Source organism: Leucopleurus acutus (assembly GCF_964270905.1).
Source record: "Leucopleurus acutus genome assembly, chromosome: 2".
Lineage (NCBI taxonomy): Eukaryota > Metazoa > Chordata > Mammalia > Artiodactyla > Delphinidae > Leucopleurus > Leucopleurus acutus.
Window position 1 is genome coordinate 82,145,172 of NC_139143.1, and position 18,179 is coordinate 82,163,350.

The window sequence follows — 18,179 nt, forward strand, 5'->3', positions numbered from 1 at the left end:
TCTCCCCTTTTGTTTTCAAAAAATTAATTAATTTTATTATTTATTTTTGGCTGCGTTGGGTCTTTGTTGCTGTGCGTGGGCTTTCTCTAGCTGTGTCGAATGGAGGCTACTCTTCCTTGCGGTGCGTGGGCTTCTCACTGCAGTGGCTTCTCGTTTCAGAGCACAGGCTCTAGGCACGCGGGCTTCAGTAGTTGTGGCACGCAGGCTCAATAGTTGTGGCACACAGGCTTAGTTGCTCTGCAGCATGTGGGATCTTCCCAGACCAGGGATGGAACCCGTGTCCCCTGCATTGGCAGGTGGATTCTTAACCACTGCGCCACCAGGGAAGTCCCTCCTCGGTCTCTCTTGTGGACCACTGGGCCCAGGTAATTTGCACTGGCTCTCCCCTCATCATTTGCCTTGGCCCTGGTCAGAGAGTTGCAGATTGCTGCAAACGCCCCAGCCAAGGCCTGGGGGCCAGTGCTGGGAGCACACCTCTGCTAGATCCTGCACCACTCATCACCACCTGTCCATATTTTCCTCTTCACTTCCCTCCCCAACTTGGCCTGAACATCGTTAAATAGTTATTTGGGGGGGACCTTTGCGTCCCCGCTCCCCCTTCTGTGTCCTCTCTCGCCATCTGCCATCCATGTGGATTTTGATGTAGACCTATGCGGGATTTTCATTATGGCTGGACACACAATAAAAGGCTCGCATGTTTGAAGAATGAGTGTACGAACACGTCTTCAACACCCCCCCCACCCCAATCACGTGCATCAGATCCTTTCATTTTCCTTCCTAGCATGTATGTGTGTATGTTTTGTCATCCTTACTGGACTTTACCTATGTGATGTTGAGAGTCATGTTTGTTTTGCTCACTGCTGTGTCCCCAGTTCCCATAGGATGTCTAGCGCATGGTAGGTCTTCAGTAAATATTCTTTGAAGGTTGAAGGGAAATTCTTCTGGCTTTATATCTGAGAAGCTGATGTCTCCTCCACTTCCAGCTGGGACATTGAACCCCAATGTTCCTGGGCCTTGAGCATTCCTTAAGTAGGAAGATGTAATGGCCCCTTGACCTCTCTCAAAATAAGATCCCTCCCCAAATAAGGCAAGTTGGGAGTGAGCAGCCTTCACTTCCCCACCCACTTCCATACCCCAAAGGAGACAGACAGCAGCTGGCGGCTTGTGAGAGAGGAGCCTTTAATGAAAGATGAGTTGCAGGCCTGGCCCACTACTCTTGCGCCCTTGTTGGTGGGGAGGGAAAAGTGGGGTGAGGGGGAAGCAGGGTGAAGGGGCAGGTATGGCAGGGTGGAGGCGAAGGGCGCTGCCCACTGGGGCCGTCTGCTCAACTGTTCTCCCAGAAGAAGTTGTTACAGGCCACTGTGAGGGCAGCCACCAGCACCACATACTCCTGGAAGTCCACCTCTCCATCTCCATTCTCATCTAACTCCTTCATCACCTTGTCCACAGCATCCGCATCCTTCTGGGCCTGTGGAGGGAGGAGACGGAGAGGTAGGCGTATAGGGAAATGAACAGCACTGAGTCAGGGGCATGGGGGCTGGTTGATTGGGGAGAAGGAGGCAGAGATGAGCAAGAGAGAGAACTACTTCTAATTATGGGACTCTCGCTGCTGTCCTCAAAACTAACAAAATACTTATGGCTTCCTGTTGCCTACAGAATCAGCTCCTTGACAAGGCAGAATAATAAAAACAATTACCATATGTTGAGTGCCTACAATGTGAGAAGCACTACACTAGGAGCTTTACAAGCACTGTCTCATTTAATTCTAGCACAAATAGTATGAAGTAGCTTTCATTAGTCCCATTCCAGAGAAGAAACAAATTGACAGTCGACGGTTAAGGAACATGCCCAAAGTCACACAGCTATTAAGTGGCAGCACCAGAATTTGAACCCAGGTCTCATAAAATCTCAAAGCTGGTACACTTTCTACTGGCTTCTCTTTTGCATCCTTCAGTCCAGTCAAAACTACCGAGCACGCTCCATCTGCTTTCTCACACGCTCTTGTTCAGATACTATACCTCCTCCTAAAATGTCTACATTTACCCTAATGATCTTCCAGGGGCCTGAGTGCCACCTCTTTGGAGAAGCCGTCCACTTCAGTCAGGTTAATATTCTCCCATAATCCTTTCTGGCACCTCTGTTAAGGCCACGGGTGCTTCCTGGTGTTCAAGGTTTACTTTCAAGTGTCAGTCCTTCCCTGCTAGACGGTGTGTTTTGTTATTGATGCATCTACACAAGGCCTAGCCCTTAGCAGGTGATCAGTAAATCAGGGCATTTTGACTTGAACCCAGAAGAGTAGGGGAGCCTGGGAGAGGAAGGAGATGGTTGGGCTGAGCTGGGGTGGGATGGGGAGGTGGCAGGGAGGGGCCCACTCTGTTCCCCCACCCCTCGCCCACTCCACCCTGTACCCCCACCCTGTGCTCACGTCCAGGAAGCCGGAGAGCTCCGTCTGCAGCAGCTCTTTCAGCTCCTTCTTGCTCAGCTTGTACTTGTCCCCCTCCTTGCCCGAGTGGGCGTGGAACACATTGATGAGAGTCTCCATTGCCGTCTCCAGCTCAGAGCCCATCTTGTAGCTCACCTACCCACGTCCCACCATGGAAGTGAGCTGGGGACTGTGCCTGGGGTAGCTGGAGTTGGGGTAGGGGCCCACAGCTCAAAGAGCCATGAGATCGAAGCCCCACCACAACTGATCAGACCTAAGTCTAGCCTCATTCTCTGTGCCCTTCAGTCCACACCCCAGCCAGAGGGAATCAGGGCTTTGGGCATGGAGGTAGAACAGCCGGAGCTGGGCTGGCTCTAGAGGCCTGCAGTGGACTTCGCAGTTGCTCCTGGCTGCCGGCACACTGAGGAGGGTGGGGCAGGCAGGTAGAGGTGGTCACAGGACCCGGCCTGGCTTCCTCTGGCTCTATTTTTACCCTGGACTTGCCTGCCCAGCACAGCCAAGATCTGCTGTTGGGGATGGTGGGCTGGGCTCCCCTCTATAGCCTTGACTCTGCTGCCCACCCCGAGCAAGGAGTCAATCTGGTGCCCTTAGTCGGCCTGGTGGATAGGGTGGCAGTCTGAGTGGGTGGCCCAAGGTTCGTGGGGGCGGGGGCGTCTCACTGCCTCTGAGTTTCTTGTCAGCAGACTGGGGGCCTCTCTTGGTCCTTCTACACTGTTCTCTCCTGAACATGTCACTTTGGCTTCCTTCTGTTACCTCTAGTTTGGTTCGTCTTGCTTCTCTGCAGATTCAGCCCTTCTACTGTGTGGTGGTGGGAAAGGAAAGAGGAGCGTCTGAGCCTTTTCCTTGGAGCCAGGGCTCCCAGGGAGGGGGAGAGGACACTTGTGGGATCTTGTCCCTGCCACTCCCACCCCCAGGCCCAACTTGGGTGATGTGGGGACATGGCAGCAGGGAGAATGGGGCTGGTATGTGTTAGGGGAGATAAAGGCTGAGTGCATGAGGTCCTCTGAATCCAAGGGGCTGGGAGAGAGGAGGGGAAAAATGGAGGGGTCTGTTGAGGAGAGGGGACTGCCAAGCCAGGGGTCTCTTTCCCTTGGCCTTGGGACGGTTGGCCCCTCCACAGCCTCAGGGGGCAGCTCAGGTGTCTCAGATCAGGTGTCCCCATCCTTCCCCAGACCTGAGGGGCTGGACAATGGGCCCTGATCGGATGACATCCTAGCTCTTCAATGGGGCCCTTGTGAATGTCACCTGAACTCCGGACGTGAGAAGCGGTTGTCACAGAGACACGGGGGAGATGGAACCCAAGCCGGGGCTGATGGAGGGGATAAGCTGGGGGGTGGGTGGGGGGCGGAGGGAGGGGTGCTGGTGGCTCAGTTATCAGCCCCATCCAGGAGAGGCACATAGAGGTTTCCCGGAGACCTCAAGCAGCCTGGGATTTTGCGTAGAGGCCATTCTTGGCAGGGAGGGGGCAGACAGAAAAACAAAGGGAAAGAATGAGAGGAAAGAAGAATGGAGAAACTGGGCCAAGAAAGAGGAGGAGGAGAGGGGAGGTCACATGAAGGGACAGTGGGAGTGGGTATAGTACCCTAGTGCCCCCTTCCTGGTATCACATGATTCATGCTCTGCCACCCCCGCCCCCCAACTTCCCTGGGACCTGAGCTCTTGGCAAGGCTGGGTGGGGTGGCAGAGAGACCACGGCTGGCGGGGGGTGGGTGGGCAGAAGGAGCTGGTCCATCTGCTTTCTTATTCTTACACCGCTGGAAGCAAGGCGAGAGCTGGGTCTCCTCCCCAGCACCTGGGAGATGGAGGGAGCCTTGCGGGGGCACGTGAGAGCTCTGTGGGAGGAGGGCCTGGTCTCCTGGAAACTCAGTGGCTGCGTTCCCCACTGGCTTCCTTATTCACTGAGCTCCCAGATCTCCCTCTGACCTTCACTTGCCTCCCCTCACCACCTTCCAAACACTGTCTCCCCCAAATCCCGAGCTCCTCCCCAGACTTTTGGAGCCCTGCTGAAGTCCCCTTTCCACAAGGCTGGCCAGGGCAGGGACCCAGGGCAGATGGGGCAGGATACTCACTGTCAGCCTGGGAGCAGGTTCTGGACAGACAGACGAGGCTGCAAATGTGGCTACCGGAGCTGTGTGGGGAGACCTGTCTTCAGTCGTCCTTCCCCCGCCGACACCCCCCACTGGCTCCACCCCTTCACAGACAGACACCCAGTGGGGCAAGGGGCCAGGAGTGGACAGAGGCGCCCTCTGTCTCCTGGGCTGGAACAGGCTGGCCTGTGTCCTCTTCTCCAGCCTCCCCTGCCTCCCCCCACGCTGGGTCCCAAAAGGCAGGGCCCAGGAGGAAGGGAGGTGGGAAAGGTCCTGGGAAGAAGGAACACTCAGAGGCCTTCTCGGCTCCCCCGGCCTCCCGCAGTACTGGGTATGCTGCTAGGCTAGGAAGAGGTACACGCACCTGGCTGAGGGGCTCAGCGAGGGAACTTCTCAGTGAATAATTTAGTCTTGGTAGTCTCCCCGAGGGGTTTCAGCCTGAGACCCCACTGCGGGATTTCAATCCAGGGTCTCCTCTATTGGGGGCTCGGCCTGTGTCCCCCTCTGTTTGTGGGGTCTCAGTCTGGATCCTCTGTAGGGGTCTAGGGCTGCAGGGTCCTTGGTGGGATCCCATTCTGAGGGGCCCTCTTGTGGTGTTTCTTAGATGGGACCTCTCAGTGCCGAGCTCCCTCAGTTGATTCTTTGAATTTACGGTGGCCTCCCCACGCCCCAACATACAGACTCCAGATCAGACGGGGCGGGTGTAGTGGGGCAGCAGGCTCCCCGTGTTGGGAGGGATGGGACCCCAGGATGCCTGCTGAATGGAATCTGGCCAGGCAGCTCCAGGCGGGCCCTCCCCCTCACCAAGTGGAGGCTGCGGTGGGCTGCGTTGGGTGGGGCCAGGGTTCCAGGCCTGATTGCTTGGAGTGGGGAGGGCCGGGCGGGAGGCGTGACTGGGCGCGCTCCTCTCTTCAGAATGCACGACGGAAACTTGACACCTCCGGGCTTGGGAGGGGCTCTTTCCTCCCTCCAGGGAAGCTTATAAACCTCAGCCCTAGGGCTCCTGCCTCGCTGCATCCCATCTCCTTGCCCCGGTGAGTCGCAACCCTTACCCCTGGAGGGTTCCTGGGGAGCCTTTTTCCGCCCTGGCCTCCCAGGTTCCTACGCTGGAGCCGGCTCAGACTGGGATTCAGGAAATGGCTTTGGGAAATCCAGCAGCAGTCCTTGCAGAGGGCAGGGGGTGGGTGGGAAAAGGGAGGATGATTGGGCATGCCCCCTTGCCCCAGCCGTACCCGTCCCCTCCCTCCCCCGCCGGCGCCCCTCCACTCCGGGCGCTGTGAGTGAGTGCCAGTACCAAATCCCTCCTGGGCGCGGGCAGTCAGCGGAGCCCCATCCAGGACCTGTTGCTGGGAGACGGGGGCGGGGAGGGCTATGGGGTCCTGGGCTCCGCACTCTGCCCAGCTGCCCCCGAGGGGAGGGGCGAGCGGGACGACAGAGAGGCGGGGTCTGCCCAGACCAAGCCAGCCCTGACCACAGCTGGGCATTTGCCAGACCCCGGCCTCTCTGCTGGGAAGAGCAGCCAGTGTGTGTGTGTGTGTGTGTGTGTGTGGCGGGGCGGGTGCAATGCAGGCGGGTGGAGACCCAGGTCCTTGCACAAACAAGCTTTGGAGACAAACAACCCCATGACCCTTTGAGGCCGGTTAAGCTCCAAGAAAGGACCCTTGGGACTGAACCCCACAGAGGGGCCACCAGACTGAGAGGACTCCAAAGAAGGACCCCAGACTGAAAGCCTGCTCCCAGACAGAGGGGTCTCCAGACTGAGGGACCACCACACACGGGTCCCTGAGACACGGACACTTCAAAAGGACCCCCAGACTGTGAGACCTAGAGAGGAAGGGGTTTCTGGAAGTGAACATTTCTTCCCCCACCTACACTGAGGTACCATTGCCTGGTCCCCTGCCCCAAGCTCCATCCCTGCGTCCCTGTCCCTTCCCTACTTCCCCTTGAGGCCTCCTCCAGGCAGAGGCTTGAGGTGGCGGCGCCAGGGCAGGGGCGCTCTGGCCTGTCCTGACTCTCTCTTCTTCCCCCTCCTGCAGGTCAGCCCTGTGCGGACATCAGCTCCAGCCCCAGGGTCCTAATGGCAGCCGAACCACTGACTGAGCTGGAGGCGGCCATTGAGACTGTGGTCACCACCTTCTTCACCTTTGCAGGGCAGGAGGGCCGGAAGGGCAGCCTCAGCATCAATGAGTTTAAGGAACTGGTCACTCAGCAGTTGCCTCACCTGCTCAAGGTAGGTGGGGGTCTCTGGGTGTGAGGTTTTGGGAGCCAGTGGCTGTGGGACCCTGTGTATATGAGGAGATATTACTGAGCATGATAAGGTGACCACAGGTGTACTGTGGAGGAGGGTGTAATGACTGCACATGTACATGGTTCTGGGCGTTCTTGCCTGGTGTGTGTATAGTTAGGTAATATTATGTCTGTGTGAATGCGAGTGTTGTATTGGGCTTTGTGCTCCCATCAGAGGATGCTGTTGGGTTCTCGTGGTGTCTCTCTGTGCCTCTCTGGTCTCATTTCCCCAGCACAGGACTGGACCCAGAGCTGGCTTCCAGGAGATTCATAGGCCATCAGAGCTAGAAGGAGGCCAAGAGAAAACACGGTCCAAATTCCTCACTTCACGTATACAGAAACCGAGGCCCAGCTATGGGAAAGGGTTTGTCAAAAATCAAAACACAGCCAAATTAATGGAGTCATAGAATCTCAGTATAGGAGGTTCCTGTAAGTGGTCTGTGATTATTCCCCACCCGCTCTGGGAATCCCCTCAATAATGCAACTGACAGGATTATTCTTTGTCTCCTGTTCACAGGATGGAGTAGGGATTTACATTTCATCCGCTCTGGGTTGGCACATCATCCCAGGCTGTTAACAGTTTCTTTTACATCCTTTCTAAAAATTCAAAGGCACATAAAAGTGTGTGAACATGGATTAAAAAAAAAACGACACAAACTAGTCTCTGAAATTCATAGTCTATCATTTGCAATATCTCCTACATCCTTAGACTTTTCCCTTCCTCTTCTCACAGGAAACTTCAGGCTGTGCCCTGAAAGTACAGCATTCCCTGTAGCCTTGTCAAAGAATGACTGGTTTTTCTTCCAAATCCGACTCCCTCTGGGCCTGGAAATGCAGGTAGTGACCCTTTGCTTTTCATTGCAACTTCCAGATCTTCGTTTCTTCTTCTTCTTTTTTTTTTTGGCTGCACCCGTGCAGCTTGTGAGAGTATAGTTCCCCGACCAGGGGTTAAAACCCGGGCCCTCAGCAGTGAGAGCGCACAGTCCTAACCACTGGACTGCCAGGGAATTCCCTCTTCTCCTTCCTAAGACACCCAACTCCTTGAAAGCTCGTATGTACCACGTGCCACCCTTCTAATCGCACACCTTATAGCGCTTCAGCTTCTGGCTTTTACTGTTTTTCTTCTCATCACTGCCACTGTCATTACCTTCAGTATCCACACAGGCAACTTATTCAACACCTGGGCCTTTCAGTTTCTTTTTTTTTTTGGCCGCGCTGCGCGGCGTGTGGAATCTTAGTTCCCAGACAAGGGATCGAACCCACGCCCACTGCATTGGGAGCACGGCATCGTAACCACTGGACCACCATGGAAGTCCCTGGGCCTTTCAATGTCTTCAACTCCTTACTTTCAAAGGTTCTGTCTTCCTGCACCTCAGCATCCCTGCCCCTCCACTCTGCTGCCCTGTCCATTCTTTAGGTCTTGTCATTACCAATGCGCCATCTCCAAAATCTCAATTTCAGGCCTCTCTTTCTCTGTCTACCGCCTCCTGTCATTCCAGTTCTATTCCTCTATCTAGTTCCTCCACTCCATGACTTCCTGGCTCCACTGGGAACTTCAGTCTCTTGACCCTATCACTTTTTCATCTTCCATCACCATCCCTCGAGACCTCATTTCCCTTCTTACTCAGCTGGGTTCTAAGGCTCACCACTATAATCACTTGCTCAACTCCCTTGATTCTCTTTCTCTCTGTCCTAGTTATTTGGCAAAATCCCAACCCAGGTTAAATCCAACATTTCAGCTTCATTAGCTTGTTGGTGAAACCCACCGTTCTGTGTCTGCGCTTGTACAGCTGAATCTGGCTAGAGAAAAATGCACTGCCATGTTGTTGATTTGTCTCACTTTAAATCTATAACCACAGCCCCCAATAGGACCCTTAGCAATACCTGGAAATTCTTCTACATTTCCCTATTAATTCATTTACCAGCTCTTTCAGGTGATTATTTCACAACTTTTCCTTTCTCCTTAAACTCCAGTACCTCTTTTCATAGTCTCCCTCTCACTGAGAAAAATAAAAGCCACCGGGAAACTTCTATGTGCTTCCTCCCCCAAAACTACCAACTGATCAGCACATTTCCTGCCTTCCTTCCTGTTAACACGAATGATCTGTCTCTGCTGCTAAGGCCAGCCCCTCCACTGGTGCACTAAATCCCATCCCTTCTCACCTACTTAAAGACGTTACTCTTTCAATTCTTCCTCCTTTTTTTCTTAAAATTAATTAATTAATTAAATTTATTTTGGCTGCATTGGGTCCTCGTAGCTGAGCACGGGCTTTCTCTAGTTGCGCAGAGCAGGGGCTACTCCTTGTGGCGGTGTGCAGGCATCTCATTGCGGTGGCTTCTCTTGTTGTGGAGCACGGGCTCTGGGCGCGTGGGCTTCAGTAGTTGTGGCATGCAGGCTCAGCAGTTGTGGCTCGCGGCTCTAGAGCGCAGGCTCAGTAGTTGTGGTGCACGGGCTTAGTTGCTCCGCGGCATGTGGGGTCTTCCCAGCCCAGGGCTCAAACCCATGTCCCCTGCATTGTCAGGCGGATTCTTAACCACTGAGCCACCAGGGAAGCCCTCAATTCTTACTCTTCTCTCTTGCATCATCAAAATTTCTGTCTCTACTAGGTTGTTCTGATCAGTTTACAAATATGCTGTACTATCTCCCGTCTTAAAAGAAAACCTCCCTTGACCCTATAATTCCCTCCAGCTATGCCTTACATCTCTGTTCCCCTTTGTAGTAAAACTCCTCAAAAGCAGTGAGAGTTATTTATACTCTCCACTTTATGCTGTCTCTACTTTTCCTCTCCTGGTTCAGAATGCTCATACCCCAGGTATCTGCTAGGCTTATTCCTCGTTTGAAAGATTTCTGCTCAGATGGCAAATCCTCAGCATGACCTTCCTTCACCACTGAGTACAGAGATCACCTCCTTGTGTTCTGTTCCTTTACCTTGGGCTATTTTCTTTCAGAACACTTCCCTCACAACTTAGCTTCCATTATACAATTTTATGTTACCAAGAAGTAACATATAATTTTCTTCCTTTCCATGTAGGAAACATTCTTGTTCTATAAAGGAAAGGAATCTGCTCACTGTTTTATCCCCAGCACTTAGCGTCTGACTCCTAGTTAGGTGCTCAATAAAATACTGAGAGAGGGCTTCCCTGGTCGCGCAGTGGTTGAGAGTCCGCCTGCCAGTGCAGGGGACATGGGTTTGTGCCCTGGTCCGGGAAGATCCCACATGCCGCGGAGTGGCTGGGCCCGTGAGCCATGGCCGCTGAGCCTGCGCGTCCGGAGCCTGTGCTCCGCAACGGGAGAGGCCACAACAGTGAGAGGCCTGCGTACCGCAAAAAAAAAAAAAAAAAAAAAAAAATATACTGAGGGAATAAGTGAGAGAGTAAAAAAGTTTAAAAGAAGTAAAAATTGTTGAGTGAGTGAATGAATAAGTGCATCTTACCTACGGTTCTACAAATAGCTTTTTAAAAATGTAACAATGCATATAGGCTGTTTTCCCAGTTTAAAAAATGATGTACTGTATTCTAATATGTAGCTTAACACAAATTTATGTAGTCAATCCTCTATTGATGAACATTTCTCTTGTGTTCACTTTTCCCTTTTGCAAACATTGTTTATATTGATATATCTTTACATACTAAAGGGAAAATATTTATAGAGTAAATGTCTGGCAGTATAAATATTAGGTCAAAATGTTTGTTCTTAATTTTTATGGATATTATTAATTTGCCTCCCAACAAGTTTGCACTTGTTTTCATGGCCAATAGCAATGCATGCGACTGCCTGTTTCCCACATCCTTGCCCCAAATGGGTCTGAGAGTTTATTTTTTAATTTAATTTAACTTTTTTGTTTTTATAAATTTATTTATTTATTTTATTTTTGGCTGCATTGGTTCTTCTTGCTGGGCGCAGGCTTTCTCTAGTTGCAGCGAGCAGGGGCTACTCTTTGTTGCGGTGCGCGGGCTTCTCATTGCGGTGGCTTCTCTTGGAGCACGGGCTCTAGGCGCGCGGGCATCAGTAGTTGTGGTACGTGGGCTCAGTAGTTGTGGCTCGCGGGCTCTAGAGCGCAGGCCCAGTAGTTGTGGCACACATGGCATGTGGGATCTTCCCTGACCGGGGCTCGAACCTGCACCCCCTGCATTGGCAGGCGGATTCTTAACCACTGCACCACCAGGGAAACCCTTACTGAGCTTTTAAATTTTGCCAATCTAATATGTGGAAATGGTGTCTTGTTCTGATTTACACTTCTTTAATTCTGAGTGAAATAGAACTTTAAAAAATATTTTTGATAGGCATATATATTGCCTTTTCTGTGAACTGCTTGTTTCTTTTATCAAAGTGTTTTTCTTTTCATATTGATTTATTATAGCTCTTTATAAATAAAGAAAATAACCTTTGTCTATTATGTGCATTGCAAACATTTCCCCCTAATTTGCCTTTTTGTCCTTTGAGTTTGTTTTTGGTCTTTTTTGCCATACAGAATATAAAAAATTTTTATGTAGTCAAATCTGTCAAACTTTTCCTGAATGGCTTCTGTGTTTTATGCCATGTTTAGAAAGGTCTTCCTCAGTTTAACTTATTAAAAAAACTCCCAGACTTTATTTTATTCTTAAAATTTTCTTATTGATGTTAAATACCCCACTTATTATTTATTCAATTCCCATGTATATTTTGGGGGTCTTTATTCTGTTTCATTGCTCTGTTTATTATTTAGAAACATTCTCATTTAATTACTGTGGTTTTAAAATATGCTTTGATAACCTGTAGGGTTGGTTCTCCCTCATTATTGTTTTTTTTTTTCAGAATTTTACCAGTAGATCCCACATGTTGATTTTTCAAGAAGAATTTTAGTAACATTGAATCATATTAAAAAGAATCCTGTAAATATTTTAATTGGGATTATATAAAAATGTTATTTTAGGGAAAATTGACATCTTTACACTATTGAATCTTTCTCTGTAAAAAAAAGTATGTTTTTCTATTTATTCTTGTTTTCTTTCATATCCTTCAGTTCAGTTTTCTTCACAAAAGCTTAATAGAGTCCTACATTTTTTCCTGAGTGCTTTATTTTATTTTTTACTATTTTAAGTGGGATCTTTCATATTATATTTTCAAACTGGTATTTGTTTTTGTGTATTAATATTGTCACCTGATACTTTATCATTTCTAATAGTTTTTTGGGGGAAGAAATACAGATTAGTGGGTAAGAGCATAAGCTCTGAGTCAGACAATCTAGGTTCAAATGCGGGGTCTAGCTTGTCATCCCGGGTTAGTTATTTAATCTTTCTGAGCCTTCATTTCTCATCTGTGAAATGGACTCATAGTAATACTGTTCTTGTTGGATTGGTCTTGCATTTATTCAGTCAGTATTTATTGAGTGCCTACTACGTTCTGTGCTGACACTGTCCTAGGCTTTGGGTTATAGTGGTGAACAAGCCTCCGCTATGTGCCAGACATTCTCCCAGGCACTGGCATTATGGTGGTGAACAAGACGGACAAGGTCCCTGTGCTCAGGAGACTTTCATCCTAGCAGATTATGAAGATTAAATGATGTAAAGCACGTAGGGTGTTCAGCATATGCTCAGAACGGTCAGCACTATTAAGTGCTTACACTTGTTGAAATGTTAACCTTTATCACTCTTCCGTTTTTTTCTAGGTATACAATTATATAATTGCTAATATAAGAGGTGAATTTGCATCTTCTTTCCCAACAATTTTACCTTTTATTTCTTTCTCTTGACTAATTGTATGTTTTCCCCCTCCATCTGTGTGTTACACTGGGCATCGTTGCCTTCCACTGGCAATGCTTATAGTATTTTATAAGTAAGCATGATTGTAGCTTTAAAAAACGTCTTGTTTAGCTCTTCTATAAATTAGCTTTGTGCCATCTATAGGTCTGGCAAGCCTTCTCTGCTTTCCTCCAAATGTTGATTCAAATGTTTAGCATGAGCTCCTCCTGAGGCACCCTTGTCTGGTTTGACATGGATCCATTGTTCAACAGTCAACTTTCTGGTTGTGGTTACTTACCTGGCAACCAATCCTTTGATCACGATAGTCCAACTTAGAATATCCTTAGATTTCACAGGTCTGCTGGGAGAGACTTTGCCAAGGGCCCCCTGGGAAACCACATACCTTGTGTCCTTGCCATTCCTCTGATCTACCAGGCTAGTGACCCAACTGGAAGAATAAGACACTTGGATTATGCAAATGGACAGCCAAGTGCTGTGAACTTCTACAGCTTTCTGTAAAGGAGGAGTGTGGCCTGAGAAGACTCTGTGGGTAGTCAGAGTGAGTCAATGCCTACAAGGGCTCCCCGAGTGTCTTTGGGCTTACCCCAGGGCTGGCACAGCGGCATGCTGGAGCCCACCCGTACCTGCCGTTGAAGGCCCGTTGTGTGCAGCTCTTCCCCTCTCTGCGTTCAGTGACATCATGTTTATGGTTCATGATCCGCCATGGTGGGTATATTTAGACCAGAGCAAACACTATAACCAGGCTCCCCACTTCCCTCCTCTGCTTCCCCCTGGAGTTGGGCACCAGGGCGGTGCTGTGTTGGGGCTGCAGCTTCGTCCTGAAGGTTTGGGGCAGATCCTAGTGCTCTCTGAGGGAAGGGAGTGGCGACTGGCAATTCTTCCCTCCCTGTGTCAGAACCCTCGTTTCTAACCCCACTCTTCCCTGTGGTGTCTCCTCAGGATGTGGGCTCCTTAGAGGAGAAGATGAAGAGCTTGGATGTGAATCAGGACTCAGAGCTCAAGTTCAATGAGTACTGGAGACTGATTGGGGAGCTGGCCAAGGAGATCAGGAAGGAGAAGGCCCTGCAGATCCGAAAGAAGTAAAGCCGGCTGGCCGGGATGGGGGTGGGCATGGCAGGGCTGGGCAGTACCCCACTCCCCACAAATAAAGCTTTCTCCTTGAAACAAAGATGTTTCTTACTCACACCCACCCTGATGATTTCTTCTCTTGAGACTAGGGGGTGGGAAAGCTCTGTCCCCACCTGAGGTTGGGTCCAAAAATTACGAGCTCCTTGAGGACCAGGAATGTTATTCATCTTCAGATACTCTGCAGCATCAGATCTTGTACAGGATAGGTGCTCAATAAATACATGGTTGATGAATGAATATCTGAAAGGTAGAGACAGATCTCTGGGGCAGGTGAGGTGACTCATATCCCACCAGGTCTCAGGGGCTTGGTCTTGGTTCCCACTTTCTTATTCCTGGGGTTTGTGTCATTGGATGGTAATGATAGCAGTGAACATGTGTTGAGGGCTTGCTCTGTGCCAGGAACAGGGCTGAACATTTTCTTGTATTATTTTAGTTAATGCTCACAGCCTGTTGAGGTAGGTACTGTTTTTAAGTCTTGTATTAAAGATGAGGAAACAGATTTTAGAGAGGTTAAGTCACAAAGACAAGAATAGGTAGAACTGGGTTGAAATTCCAGAGCCTCTGTAATGAACCAGGATCCTCTCTGGACGGGTGCTTGGGAACCCTGGACCCTCCTCTCCTCCCTCCTACCATGGCAGGGGTGAAGCAGAAGGATGAACACAGGGTTCTGGTTCGAGGACTGGGGTGAGGGTGGCGGTCGTGCTGCAGGAAGCAGAACTTTAGGGCACCCAAGTGCTGCTCTCCCCATCCTTCTTGGCTAGAGGGGCATGTGGTTTGAACTGTCTGCCACCAGAGGGAGCAGGGGTGGGGCAGCCCAGCAGGCACTGCCTTCCAAGGACTGTCACTGCCTTACTGTCAGGTGTCCATCATTTGAGGCAGCTATGAGTCCAGAGGAACATTTGGGCTGAGACAAGCTCCCCATCACACACCATGAAAGGGTCCTGGATTGAGACCTTCCATCTAAGGGCCCCTGGACTGAGAGACCTCAGAGGGACTGCCAGGCTGGGACTCTGAGGGTCCATTTGAGACATTCCAGAGGGGCTCCCTCACAGTGAGAGACTGAGACATTCCAGAGGGACCCCCAGACTGAGACATTAGAGACCTCCGTCTTGGAGAAACCCTGAAATCGAGATAGCCTCAGAGGGGTCCCCAGATTGAGACACTTACAGACACCCCGGTGGAGGCCAAAAGTACATAGGAGCCCTAGAAGGAGACCCGCGGAGGCGCACTGGGAGGTATGCTTTGATCTCAGAGTTTAGGAAAGGAGTCCAGGAACTCTGGCTCTCAGCACTGCCCCCTTCTTTCCTGACCCACACAGACTCCCCTGCCTTCTCCCTTTCACTTCCCTCATCAGGTGGGGAAGGCCACTAGGGTTGGGCTGAGTTCCCCCCAGACCTACAGTCCAGGATCCCTGGGATGTTATCCCAGGTGCTGGATTGGGCGGGGCGGGGAGGGCGGTTTGCTGTGGAGTCTCTGGGTTAGGGAAGGCATGGGATTCTGAGGGAGGGAGGAGCAGGTGGCCCAACCAGTTTGGAGAGGTTGTTAGCTGACAGATAACCCATCTGGGCCTCCCATACGTGCATGCTGGCTGCGGGGAGCTGAAAGGACATCAGGACAGCACTCAGTCTGCCCCCTTCACCAGGCTACCCTTCTCTGGCTCCTTCCTCCAGACCCAAATTTCTGCCATTAGGACTCGGCAAGGCTGGGCAGGCTTGAGTGTCACTATCTAAATCGGCCTTGAGGGGAGGAATGTGTGTGTGTGACACATTAAAGTACTTCAACCCACGTGTCCCTCATTCCTTCAAGGCCACAAAACCCGCCTTGACCAGCCTCTGCTTCTCCTTCTTTCCTGGTGACTGACTCAGAGCCCCCTCAGAACCCTTTCCTGTCCTACATTTCCTCCAGGCCTTTCCTCCCAGGCTCCACGCCACAGCGTTTCCAAGTCCTCCCCCACCCCCGCCCCACCCCCCACCCCCAGCTTCCCCTCCCTATCTTCCCTGGACTCTGCCTGCTGGTCTGGGGCCAGGGGCATCCCAGACCCAGCTCTCCATGGTTCCCTCCTCGTGGCCCGGGTGCGGGGCGGGCTCTCGGAGCTGCGGCCAATGGAGGTGGGGCCCCTGCTGGGCTGGCTCACAGCCCAGGCGGCTGCAGGAGCAGGGCTGGCTTCGGGATGAGGCCCAGCCCCCTGCCTCCCCTCCCTTCCCCCAGGTATAAGAGCTGAGCTCAGGTGCACTGGCTCTTCCAGTCCTGTCTCAGCAGCTGCCAGCAGGTAAGGAGTCCCAGGGCTTTTCACCCAAAATGGGCTGTCCCCGGTCCAGAGGGCATGCTTAACCTATCCTACCCTAGTCTGCCAGGGGAGGGTCTGGGGGACCAGGCCCTGGAGGCTGGTGTGTATGTGTGTGTGTGTGTGTGTGTGTGTGTGTGTGTGTGTGTGTGTGTGTGTGTGTGTGTGTATGGAACAGGGGTGGGGGGTTGGAAGGGATGGGAGGAAGGAGGCTAAGGTGAGGCTCAAGGGATTCCCTCTAAATAGGTTGGCTTGGGGGCTGTGACCTTAGCTCCGGGAGCCTGGGCAGGGACGGGGCTTGTGTGGAGTTGGCTCTGACCCCCTGGGTGAGGCACAGAATATCTGGGGTGCAGCCAAAGGGGATAGTTGAGAAAGAAATGCTGAGTTCTGTCCTTAGCTCAGCCTCCACCCTCCTCTGAGCAGATCATGAGACATCAGCTCCTCTGGGGCCGGCTGTAGGACGACAACACTCTCACCAAAGGACCAAGCACCATGGGACAGTGTGGGTCAGCCAACGTGCAGGTGGGCCCATTCATTCCTGGCCTTTCTGTTCCCACTCTCCCCTCCTTCACCCTGAGCGTCTATGACCCTCACTGACTTCTGCCCCCTCACCTTGGCCTTGCTCTGCACTCCAGACCCTGCCTGTGAGACCTGAACCCTCTCTGGTGCCTACCTAGGGTGATGCAGATGAGCCCTCCCTGGACGAGGATGCCTGGGTCTCATGCTGGGACCTGCCCTGCCTGGAGGCTGGGGGGAGGTGGGGAGGAAGCCTTGCCCAACACATGGCTCAGGGCAGAGGACAGTGGGGGCAAAGGGGCTGGATGCTGGGCTTTGGAGCGGGCGAGGGCCCACGTTCCTGCCAGCTGTCTTCTGCCCTGTTGGCTCTGCCGGGCTCCTGGGGAAACAGGGTGTCATAGGATGGGTGGGACCTCTGCAACATGGGCCATGTCCCTTGCCCTCAGGATGCCCAGGAATTCAGTGACGTGGAGAGGGCCATCGAGACCCTGATCAAGAACTTCCACCAGTACTCGGTGGAGGGTGGGAAGGAGACGCTGACCCCCTCCGAGCTACGGGACCTGGTCACCCAGCAGCTGCCCCACCTCATGCCGGTACTGAGGGAGTGGACCCCGCCCCAGACAGTACCCTGACTTCCCAAGCAAGTACTCGAAGACCCCACCCACACTGCCAAGGCCCCTGGCACTGGCAAACCCCAGCCCTTCCCCTTGTCAGTGCCAGGTAGGCTCAGGACCTGCTTTCTGCCCCTGGGTAGGGCGGAGTGGGAAGATTGGAAGGTGCTGCCTGGCTGAGCTGTGGTGTCTTCCCTCCTTTCAGAACAACTGTGGGCTGGAAGAGAAAATTGCCAACTTGGGCAGCTGTAAAGACTCTAAACTGGAGTTCGGGACTTTCTGGGAGCTGATTGGAGAAGCAGCCAAGAGTGTGAAGCTGGAGAGCCCTGTCCGGGGGAGCTGAAAACCTTCCCCTGGAATTCGGCGGCGGGGGGATATTGGGGAAAGGGGGCCTCCAGAGCCTGGGGGGCCTGGAAATAAAAATCCTCTCTCCACCACCCCCGCACTATTCCCCAGCCCCACCCGTCTCACCTCTGCAACATTCAGGTTCATTATGGCCCTTCCTGGGGCCTCTGTGTATTTCATCCCTGGGAGCTCCGTGGGGCTAATGGGTCCAGGGGTCCCCACCTGGGGGAGGCTCAGGGGGTGGCTGGGGCCAGGGATGTATTGGAGGGCTGCTGGAGGGTTGAGGATGCTGTAAGGGCCAAGTCATTTAGTAGTGGTGGAAGGGCAGAGAGGAGCTGAGCTATGGGAACTGATTTGAAGGGGGTGGAAGGAGGAATGGATATTCGGTACTAAAAAGGGCCTCTACGAACCTACCCCTCCTAATCTCTTCCCCAACCCCAACGTCTGTCCAGTGCTGTCCCTCCCTGCCCCCAGCTCTGCCCCAGCCTCCTCTCAGGACCCTGTCTCCCTGGCTTAGGGCAGGGGAAGAGACAGAGCAGGTTGGGGGAGAGGCTGAGTTTTGGGAGTGAGAGGACCAGCTGGGTGCTTGGGCATTTACAGAATGATGGTTGTTTTGTATCATTTGATTAATAAAGAAGATGGAAAAAATGAAAGACGTTGTCTTGACTGAACTCCATCCCCACCCCAAGTGTCCGTGGGTGAGGAGGTGTTGGGGTGAATGGCAGAGTCATTGGGTG

At 52.1% G+C, this 18,179-nt stretch overlaps 3 protein-coding genes across 5 annotated transcripts; 2 read left to right on the plus strand and 1 right to left on the minus strand.

The window, feature by feature from the left end:
* Positions 1-1,167: 1,167 nt before the first annotated feature.
* On the minus strand, positions 1,168-5,650 carry S100A1 (S100 calcium binding protein A1). 2 transcript variants are annotated; one of them, XM_082834177.1, is made up of 4 exons: positions 5,583-5,650; positions 4,513-4,571; positions 2,426-2,578; positions 1,168-1,468 (listed from the first exon to the last, which is right to left on the minus strand). In XM_082834177.1, the coding sequence occupies exons 3-4, from the start codon at positions 2,564-2,566 to the stop codon at positions 1,325-1,327; spliced, it is 285 nt and encodes a 94-aa protein (XP_082690303.1). In that variant the 5' UTR covers positions 2,567-2,578; positions 4,513-4,571; positions 5,583-5,650; the 3' UTR covers positions 1,168-1,324. The 2 variants fall into 2 exon arrangements, with proteins under 2 accessions (XP_082690303.1, XP_082690304.1); XM_082834178.1 differs by lacking the exon at positions 5,583-5,650 and adding an exon at positions 5,213-5,231.
* S100A13 (S100 calcium binding protein A13) lies at positions 5,450-13,720 on the plus strand. 2 transcript variants are annotated; one of them, XM_082834176.1, is made up of 3 exons: positions 5,450-5,564; positions 6,567-6,760; positions 13,498-13,720. In XM_082834176.1, exons 2-3 carry the CDS (start codon positions 6,608-6,610, stop codon positions 13,639-13,641), a joined length of 297 nt encoding a protein of 98 aa, XP_082690302.1. In that variant the 5' UTR covers positions 5,450-5,564; positions 6,567-6,607; the 3' UTR covers positions 13,642-13,720. The 2 variants fall into 2 exon arrangements, with proteins under 2 accessions (XP_082690302.1, XP_082690301.1); XM_082834175.1 differs by lacking the exon at positions 5,450-5,564 and adding an exon at positions 6,090-6,408.
* Positions 13,721-16,388: 2,668 nt separating this feature from the next.
* Positions 16,389-18,085, plus strand: S100A14 (S100 calcium binding protein A14). The gene is made up of 3 exons (XM_082865620.1): positions 16,389-16,492; positions 16,933-17,079; positions 17,303-18,085. Exons 1-3 carry the CDS (start codon positions 16,463-16,465, stop codon positions 17,438-17,440), a joined length of 315 nt encoding a protein of 104 aa, XP_082721746.1. The 5' UTR covers positions 16,389-16,462; the 3' UTR covers positions 17,441-18,085.
* Positions 18,086-18,179: the final 94 nt, after the last annotated feature.

What these genes read in the sequence shown, in the direction of transcription:
- S100A13 (XM_082834176.1), top strand. Translation starts at nt 6,608, where the DNA reads ATGGCAGCCGAACCACTGACTGAGCTGGAGGCGGCCATTGAGACTGTG. An exon ending in AGTTGCCTCACCTGCTCAAG is followed by an intron (nt 6,761 to 13,497) that starts GTAGGTGGGGGT and finishes GTGTCTCCTCAG; the next exon opens with GATGTGGGCTCCTTAGAGGA.
- S100A14 (XM_082865620.1), top strand. Translation starts at nt 16,463, where the DNA reads ATGGGACAGTGTGGGTCAGCCAACGTGCAG. An exon ending in GTGGGTCAGCCAACGTGCAG is followed by an intron (nt 16,493 to 16,932) that starts GTGGGCCCATTC and finishes CCTTGCCCTCAG; the next exon opens with GATGCCCAGGAATTCAGTGA. An exon ending in AGCTGCCCCACCTCATGCCG is followed by an intron (nt 17,080 to 17,302) that starts GTACTGAGGGAG and finishes CCCTCCTTTCAG; the next exon opens with AACAACTGTGGGCTGGAAGA.
- S100A1 (XM_082834177.1), bottom strand. Translation starts at nt 2,566, where the DNA reads ATGGGCTCTGAGCTGGAGACGGCAATGGAGACTCTCATCAATGTGTTC. An exon ending in AGCTCTCCGGCTTCCTGGAC is followed by an intron (nt 1,469 to 2,425) that starts GTGAGCACAGGG and finishes CTCCCTCCACAG; the next exon opens with GCCCAGAAGGATGCGGATGC.